General features: G+C 40.1%; 1 protein-coding gene across 1 annotated transcript in view; it reads right to left on the minus strand.

Moving 5' to 3' along the window:
• The window catches only part of LOC138042128 (major facilitator superfamily domain-containing protein 12-like), a 27,978-nt gene that overhangs the window by 10,498 nt on the left and 7,480 nt on the right, over positions 1 to 10,000 (minus strand). The window contains exons 3-6 of the mRNA XM_068887911.1: positions 8,578 to 8,686; positions 6,987 to 7,091; positions 6,344 to 6,404; positions 4,909 to 5,327 (exon numbers count right to left, since the gene is read on the minus strand). Of these exons, the coding sequence (XP_068744012.1) occupies positions 4,909 to 5,327; positions 6,344 to 6,404; positions 6,987 to 7,091; positions 8,578 to 8,686 (694 nt within the window). The remainder of the gene's footprint in view (positions 1 to 4,908; positions 5,328 to 6,343; positions 6,405 to 6,986; positions 7,092 to 8,577; positions 8,687 to 10,000) is intronic.

A 10,000-nucleotide genomic window follows, 5' to 3' on the forward strand; every position in this document is an offset into this window, starting at 1 on the left:
TTGCACGATAAAAATCATGTGATTTCATATTAATAATATACATGAAAAAAATCAAGCATCGCTCGCATTTGCGTCATCCATGGGTCGCATTTGATTGGCTATCTGTGACTTTCTTTGATAGTTGACAAATCAGAATCCTTGGGTTTTTACTAGTCTTGCATCAAAATATAATTTTTCACGTTTTTATCGTTGTTTTAGAAACTTTCAGTGGTTTTGTTTCTTACATTTATTGTGTTCTAATAACTATCCTGGTGCTATTTATGTCTGATCAATAAACGAGAATGCCCCCATCCTATCTTATTACTTTACTTATACTAAGTTAGAAATAATTTTGTCTTCGTTTCACTACAGAATGACTACACAGCAATTGCAATTACCTCTTTTGTGCACTGTGTTACCTTAAAATTGCATTTCTCTCAGTCAATCAGAATGCAACCTCGTTCCCAGGGTCTCTCTTCTCTGACTCCTTTGTAGTTGAGGAGGAAGACCCTGGTTCAGGCTGGTCACGTGCCTCCCAAAATCTGGCAGGTAGACCAAATATGTGTTAAGGGAGGGGAGAAAATGTAGGCCTTGTTATCATTGCGGTTGAGGGGATCAGCACGCATTTGATTTGTGGTCAAACGAGCATCGACAAAACGTTTCACGGCAAGGTATTTTATGTACTACACATGGAATTCGACAAAGGAGGCTGGGAAGAGAGACCCTGGGAACGAGGTTGATAAGAATGGACATTTTTTTCATGTTTATTGTTGTTATTGGTGCCATGAACTGTTGTTGGGAGCTGTTGTATTTCGTGCGATTTTAAGCCTCGTCAACCCTAATTTAAGTGATAGAAATAATTTGAATAAGATCTCTGCGGTGATATAATCCCCTGTGATTGTAGCTGACCAAAAGAATATATGATAAGATTGTAAAACTCAATGTCCTATGGTAATTATTTCAAATTTATTTTTAGATTGCGCCCAGGCTGCAAAGGTTGATCTGTTGATCCCATGACCGCGCGATCAACTTTCACAGCAAGCGACCAATAACCACGCAGTATGACAGAGAACGTATTAAAGATTTCAAATAATTTTCATCGGAATAGGGCCAATTATGGAGGATTCGCTCTCTTATAATTACTTCTTGTTCTCTTGAGATTACTTGTGAAATTAACATGTGGTATGTTGATTAGCTCGCGTGGATAGTGAAGAACACGACAAGGATAACTCGTAAACTACCTACTGTTATCAGGAATACGATGTGTTAACTACAGTACGATTGATTTGCCTAATGTATGTTCGTCTGATGTGCGAAAGTATGTCGACAAACGCAAACCGAGGATCAGAAGACACAGGCGGTCATGCGCCTACTACGCGAATTCGTGCGCGACATTCCGTCTCACGATAAGCGGTGAACTAATTTTCAAGTTGAATCCTGGTCCGGTAGAACGCAGCCAAATACCAACAATTGTGACGATGCGTGCTGACACAAGGCTAGAAAATAGATCGACACGTAACTCTTTGAACCTAAAGTATGTACAATGTTTTGGACGCTCTTTGTATTTAAGTTCTCGCGGGCTGGGTTCTCTGTCCTTGTGCTTATTAAACGCCAGGTCAGTGAGGAATAAGTCAGCGGTGCTTTTGGACTACCTATGCGATTGCAAAGCTGACCTTTATGCAATAACGGAAACCTGGCTTACGGAGAATGATGCTGCTGTAAGAGCTGAGTTGAACCTGGACGGGTATAATTTGTTGGACCACCCACGGGAGGGTCGGTGTGGTGGCGGAACGGGTCTCATTTACCGTGACTCCTTGCGTGTTAAGGAAGTTGAAGCAGGTGAGAAGAGCTCCTTTGAATTCTCGGAGTGGACTGTGACTACGGTCAGTAACTGTATTCGTTTGGTTATAATCTATCGACCACCATATTCTGATAAACACAAGGTCCCAACAACTGTCTTCTTCAGGGAATTTTCAGATTATCTCGAATCAGTTCTTCTGACTAAAGAGCAACTTTTATTCGCTGGAGACTTTAATATCCACGTTGATGATCCGCATGACCCTGATGCTATAAAATTTGCAGGTCTGCTCGAGTCATTCGGGCTTCAACAGCATGTGAAGGGCAGCACTCACAAGGAGGGCCACACCCTCGACCTTATAATCAGCCGTTGCTCTGAGACCGTTTTAGCAGCTCCACCTATAGTTGACCGGTTTATTTCAGATCATGCGTCAGTCTGTTGCAAGTTGATCCCAAAGAAACCGCCTGCGGTAAAAAAGCGGGTCACTTACAGGAAATATCGATCAATAGACATGGAGTTGTTTAAGCATGACTTGGAGATGTCCTCTTTATGTCAACCACCTTTGACAACGGAAACACCTGTATATGGTGTTGACAAACTTGCTAAGGACTATAATTCCACTCTGTGCATGCTGATCGACTGTCATGCTCCACTGAAATCTAAGACTGTGAATGCACGCCCTTCTGTTCCCTGGTACACCGCTGAAATAGGGGCTGCTAAACGTCTTCGGAGGAAAGCGGAAAGGCGGTGGCGGAAGACTGGCCGACAAGAAGACCTTCATGTTTTTAAAGCGCAAAGAAACCGTGTAACTTACATGATGAATGCTGCAAAAAAGGACTTCTATACTAACTTTATTGCGGAAAATATTGTGGATCAAGGGAAGTTATTTAGGGCAGCCAAGAAGTTGCTGGCTAAGAAGGAAGTACCGTCTTTTCCTGACTATGAGGATAAATCTGTTCTTGTGAATGATATCGGAAAATTCTTTATCCGCAAAATAGAATCCATCCGCTCGGATATTGACAAGGCCGCCAACTCTTGTGCAAACATGGTCTTACCGGAGGATCCAGAGGTTGGCCCGGAAAAGGCACTGTATGCTTTTCATGCTGTCAGTGAGGACGAAGTCCAGAAGCTTGTCCGACAATCTGCAAAAAAGTATTGTCCACTTGATCCAGCTCCAACATCGCTTGTGGTCTCCTGTCTCGATGTTTTACTGCCGGTTATTACACGCATAATTAACTGTTCCCTTACATCTGGGGATTTTCCTGAGTGCTGGAAGGAGGCGTTAGTTTCCCCTCTACTCAAAAAGTCTGGCGTGATTTCAGAGTTTACTAACCTTAGACCTGTGTCTAATTTGCAGTACATTTCAAAGTTAACGGAACGTGCCGTCTTCGATCAAACGCATGCGCATTTGACATCACATGGCTTATATCCTCCATTCCAGTCAGCGTATCGAAAGTGTCACAGCACTGAGACTGCACTTTTAAAAGTGCAAAATGACATCCTAATGAACTTGGATTCTCAACGAGTGACTCTTCTTGTGATGCTGGATTTGAGTGCAGCGTTCGACACAGTTGACCATGGAGTGTTATTGAATCGCCTCAGTAAGAGCTTTGGAGTCAGGGGATCTGCATTGCAGTGGTTTGCATCCTACCTTCTCAATAGATCTCAGCGCGTGTCTTTTGACCAAAAATTATCGGAGAATTTCAAATTGCAATGTGGTGTTCCTCAAGGATCATGCTTAGGGCCATTGCTATTTACTATCTATGCCAGTAAGCTTTTTGAGGTTATTAAGAATTATCTACCACAATCGCACGCATACGCAGATGATACTCAGCTGTATCTTTCATTCAATCCTGACTTGGCTTGTTCGCAAAATGACGCAGTTGAAGCAATGGAGCAGTGCATACAGGCTATACGATCGTGGATGATCAAGGACAAACTACGCATGAATGATAGTAAGACGGAGTTCATGATTATAGGCACCAGAAAGCAACTGACTAAAGTGAACATTGATGGTCTTACCGTTGGTGAGAGCAGTATAGTTCCCGTAACTTCAGTTAGGAACTTAGGATCATGGTTTGACCAGAACCTGAGTATGATTCCACACATTAATAAGATATGTAAAGCTGCGTCTTTTCATATTTACAATATAAGGCGGATCAGAAAGTACCTCACCATCGATGCCGCACATACGCTCGTTCACTCCATTGTTATTGGCCGCTTAGACTATTGTAATAGTCTTCTTTATAAAGTTCCCGCGATACACATAAGTAAGTTACAACGCATCCAAAATAGTGCTGCCCGGCTCGTATGTTCAACTCCGAGGTTTAATCATATTGCACCCGTCTTATTTTCTTTGCACTGGCTACCCGTTACTTACCGCATCGAGTTCAAAATATTAGTTTTGACGTTTAAAGCAATTTATCAACTGGCGCCGTCCTATATCTGTAATCTGGTTCGATTAAAGGATAAATGTAAGTACCAGCTTCGTTCTTCTAAAGAACTACTATTACAGTTGCCCATAAAGAAAACAAAGAAAACTCTGGGAGACAGATCATTCCAAACAGCTGCCCCTGTATTGTGGAACAGCCTGCCTGCGAGTGTTAGAAACATCGATGACTTTTTGGTTTTTAAACGAACTATAAAGACTTATTTATTTAGGAAGGCTTTTGCCTGTTATTGTTAGATTGACTACTTTTAAAGTTATTAATTTCAAGTATTCTTAATTATATTTTATTGTAATTATTAGGAGTAGTTTTAGTTGTAAGGCGCATTTGATCATATTCAGATGTTAATTTGCGCCTAATAAGTAATAAACTATATACTATATATATAAACTCAACATTTAATGAATCGCAGCGGCCATTATGAAGAAGACCACATGCACAAAACGTATGCCACGCCTCGTCTTAGGTACATATTACATATGCCTTGCCGGCAATGTGCATAAATTATCATATTTATCAACATAATGTAGTAGGCTTAATCTCAGTTTCAGAAAGGGTATTCTGTAATTAACTCATTGATGTACTGAAATGATTTGAACTTTATTTGGATTTCACGACAGAGGAATACGCATGACCTCAATTCTGAAGTTTCATTGGCTGTCACCCAAGTAAACCCATACTTACCATGTATAAGCGCGGATCAATGAGCCACTCTTGTATAGTCCTATTGGCATGCGTTCGTGGTGGAAGAGCGGATTCACCGTCCCGTGAAACAATAAAAGGATGAATGTTTGCATTATTCTCGGGTAAAGGAACGCCTTTGGTTTCCAATGAAACAGCTGGGAGGTTGATGGGTGCTGCAACTTTGTCGACGTTTTTGTCATCAGAATCAGCACCTGAATTCAGTGCAATTATACTACCAGAAAAACCTCTGTTGTCAACACTAGCGCAGTTAACATTGCTTGATGAAAGATTTTCTTTCGGAACAGCGGCCTTCTTTGCTGACGCTGGCTCTTCCTTCTGGTCACTGATGGCCGTCCATCTAACACCATAAGTTCTGCGCGATGGACATTCTCGCTCACTTGTGGTCGCAGTATTAATTCCTGTAATTCAGCAAGAAAGACTCGTCAGTAACGGTGAAATTCAAGGTCTAAGTGCTACTGGACGGGTCTCTGTATGTTTCGGCCGCTTTTGATGGCCTCGTGATTAAATATTAAGGTGGCTCACACTAGTTTCAACAATTCCGAGTGACTATCTTACTAGAACGATTCACTCAAGAATACTGAGGATTGACCCTCGTACTCCACGTTATCTTAATGTCTTGTGAAATTAACGTGTGATGTGTTGATTGGTTCGCGTGGAGAGTGAAGAACACGATACGGATCACTCGTGAACACAACATTTAATGAATCGAAGCGGCCATTGTGAAGGAGAGCACACGGACAAAAACATATGCCACGCTTCAAGTGGCAATTACTGTTACACGTATCGACAATGTCACGGTGCCATTCCAAACACCAATGAATTAATGCTTAAAATAATGCACTTATTTATGTGACGCAATTGATTACCATGGCAACAACAGAGCTTTCTAGAAATACGCTATATTTTTCGTCTTTAAACGCTCCTATCTTAAATCATCATTTTTAAGATTTGAGCGATAAAAGCAAGGATTGATGTTTCATATGGTGCGATAATCTTGGCGTTACGTGAACCAATGTTGTAGAGTTAATTGTTCTAACAAAAAAATTCCCTCAGAATTGTTGAAACTAGTGCAAGCGACCTTAAATGGGATATTGAATCAAATTAGGTAGACCGACAAGGAACCCAATAAAGCTGGTAAAGCTTATCTCGAAACTGTTTTTTTTAACGAGGGGAAGAGTGTAAGAGACTTGAACCAGAGCTGCTTTGTTAAGGCAACAAATTTACACTGAGTGGGTCGTATACCTTACCTAGACAAACAAAGTAACATTGGATGATGGTTTAAGGTTTTTAATAAACTTTTTTAAACATTTTTTTTTAACTTCACGATTTAACTTTGTCCAACAAGCACTTTCCACATGAAGTGTTTGTGACTTTCTTGACTAAATGTACTAATTTACACAATTAGATACCCAACCTGGTGAAAGACGAGCCATCAATTCTCCATGAGCATTCGAGGGAGTGAAAGATGTAAGACTCTAAGAAGGAAGGAAAATGTGATTCATAATAGGAATTAAACCAAATGTCAATGAGTGTCCGCAAGGTCTCGTTTACCACTATCTTTACCGAGATCCACGAACAACTGCTTTCTCAAAACAAAACCACGTTATAAACAAAGGTTCAGTCTTGGTAATGACCATGTTTAAGTGTTCATTGTTTCAGTCATAGAGTACGCACTTTAATAATTAAGGACTCAGTACTTAATAAAACATCGGTTTTATGAAGAAATGTAGAAGGCAAAACTGAAATCCCTGCTGAATTAATAATTTTTGGAGATTGTTGAGAACCAACAATCTCACATGCCATAGCATATTAAAAGCCCGTAGCATCATCTTGAAGATTTTAAAAGTGGGCCTCCATTGACTGAGACTAAAGTTGTCACTATGCCATGGATCCTGGCCGTTTTGCCTTAGAGAGCTCATTGTTTTCTTCCAGTAATCCGTGCGCGTGATAGGCGTTCTGCTTTACTAACCAGGCGAGAAAACGGATTCAGTGAAATGTAGCAGTAGATTTTCAAGCGAAAACAGCTAGAGTAGGGTACAGACTAGGCTCAAACTTACCACGGAATTTCCCGCCTGTAGGGTCGTGCCAAGAGGCTCTTTAGTCCCAATATGAAATATCATTGCAAGAAAAAGGCCTAATGCTACCAATATTGCAGTCATTACCTGAAGAATAAGGGATATTATTAAAAATTCGATCATTGGATAATGCAAATTAAGACTTTTCATTGGCTTAGCCATCACGGTATATGAGCTACTTTACCATATTTTACGAATATGGTAAGCGTACGCGTTGGCTTAAAACTAAAACGGAGCTAAAAACATTTCGTTGAGGAAACCATGGCGGCTGGCGAAGATCGCTTCGCACCGGAGTTAAATAAAAAAGAAGGCCTTGAACTGTTACAAAATTAAATCTAATACCGACGAGCGCAAAGAAAGCCACAAAGTATGGCATGAAAATATTTCAAGGCAGCAACTTGAAAACTATGTTAGTTTAAATTAACGCGAAGCAAAACTATACAAGTTGAGACAATTTACATTGTAATATCCGGTCTCTTCTCACGAAATAAAGTCGGGTCTAACATCTTGGGGGCGTTTTTAATAAAACAATTATTCCACTCTTGCTTGTTAGATATGAAGATGGTTATAGCCAATGAAGCGCTACGCGCCTCTCATATCCAACCCGCGCTCGTGAAATAATTGTTAATTAACATATGAAGTGGTAAATAGCCAACGAGGCACGTAGCGCTGAGTTGGCTATATCCAGTCTCATTTCTAATAAGCGCGAATGGAAGCTGTTTTATTAAACTTTCATTGATTAATTCTGAACTGTCTTACTTACAGTACGACGGGATGTTGTCTCCGTTTTTACAAAACGACCGACGCAATCAGTTTCCATATTGGGTCAATACGGTATATATTTAATAAATAAACCCCTTCGATAATCGAAATTTGAGTGAGCCAATCATATGTAATATCCGGGGTCGAAAATTTAGTAAAAGTATATAAACTTGAAAATCAAATATTTCAGAATATAAGTTTCAAAAGCTACTTAAAAACGTATGTTTCGTCTCTGCCTAAGGGACTCATCAGAGACCTTTCGGTACAGCTAACTCGTCAAAAATCTCGTTTGAAGTCCTGTTAGCATTTAAATGACGGTGGCAATCTGGCCTTATATCTTATAAGGATTCCCAATTGCATAACATGCTAAGAAATAAAAAGCCACGAAAATATCGATTGAAGTGTCCTCACAAGTTTAGAGTTCAGTGGCGTAAAGACAAATTTTCAGTTTTAAATATAGGCTGTCATTGGACAAAGAAAACCGGTAAAAGAACAGAAATACCCACAAAACAGTTGAGGCCTTTGGTTATTAACTATGGTATCGGTAATTACACAATAATTCTACTAATTTAAAAAAATGATTGTGAAGTTTCAAAAATTTGTGTAGCACATCCAGAGCTCTTAGCGCCGCAAAACTGAAACGAAAAATCGATCTAAAGAAAGGCCACCAAAACCGAAAACCCGAATGCTTCCTGCTGTAGGAATTCTGACCGCAATCTACTGCTGCGCCATTCACTCAACCATCAAAACGTTAATAAAATGTCCATCGCTTCAGTAAAGTATGATAAAAATTCAACACCAAGTACTTTACCATGAAATCCTTGGAACTGTATTCAGAAATTTGACTTTCGGAGTCCAGACCAAATATTACCCAAGCCACAACACAGGTCGAAATACCACTCAAGTAGGTAAAAGCTGTCCTAAAATGGGAAATTGCACGTTTGATTACCACTTTAAATTAAAATTTGTGATTTGGCCGAGATCATCAAGTGCAGCAAGCGGATCCCGACCTCCCAGAGGTTGATAGATTAGTCCATGGGTTTGGTCCACTTGGGGGCCCAATGCGGAAGCAGCGAGACCCAGTGGTTAGAGCGCCTGCCTCGGCATCCGGAGATCCAGGGTTCAAGGCTCATTCTGATCTCTGTTTAACAAGTCTGTCTTAACAAGTGTTATTGAAATCCAAAAAGAATATTGTGGGTAACCACGCATTTTTCAAACATAATTCATGAATAATATTTGTAAAAAGCTTTAAAATACAAAGCAATGTATGGCGTTCTTTCTCAAATTAAAGCTTTATTATCTCTCAAAAATGCATGGTTACCCCCAATTTTCCTTGTAGATACCGAGAATTACTAACTAAGATCTACTTTCTCCGGATAGTTTTAAACTGCGCAAAAATAACCCTGTATTAGTAAGCATCACCGATAGGAAATCCGAGTATCTTGAGATGCGCAGAACGTGTGCGCAATTACAATAGTAGGCACCGTCCTTAAGAGCTGTTGTCATTGCCATTTTCTGTTCTGCCGTCTCGTTAATTGTGTTTTAAGGGCCACAAAAGCCCCAATGGGGAGTGGCCAATTAAGTATGTAATTATGTTGCCGGTAAAATCCGTTCTCATGTTGAATCCGTTCTTACCTAGGTTAAATTGGTGATCCTCATTTTACCTAGGTAGAATATGCATCCCGATGAATTGTAGAAACTTTTTTTGGAGCCTACAGCTAAATTAAGCCTAGAGAAAAATTAGGGTCAGGTCAGGATTAGTTTTGATTATTTTACGTGGATATAATTGAATTATTATACAAAAGTAAATAAAGAAAAGAACTGTGTTAAGTTGAGCATGTTCGTCGTTGTAGTGTAATCAGGTGAGGACACAGGATCTGGAGGGTCCGAGTTCAAGTACAAGTAAGTGCATAAAACAATTCTTTGTTCCCTTACTATGTTGTAATGTTGAGACTGAAGAAATAAGTGTATAAATACATAAACCGATAAGATGATACTAAACATTAAGAAGATGTGTTGAGATACGTAAGACAGAGCTTGAGGCAACGTATAGGTGTTTTCAGTCCTTGTCTGGAGGGTGATAGCTGCTTTAAACCAGATAGAACGCATATTAAACCTAGGTAAAAATGGATTCCACCCGAAGTCCGCTTCACGCTACAGCTATCAGCTAGCAAAGTTTCACTCGTGACTGTTGGCGTAAGCAACTTCCCCTTGTGTGCGGTGGCATTATGAGT

The sequence above is a fragment of the Montipora capricornis genome, chromosome 3 (assembly GCF_036669925.1).
Source record: "Montipora capricornis isolate CH-2021 chromosome 3, ASM3666992v2, whole genome shotgun sequence".
NCBI lineage: Eukaryota > Metazoa > Cnidaria > Anthozoa > Scleractinia > Acroporidae > Montipora > Montipora capricornis.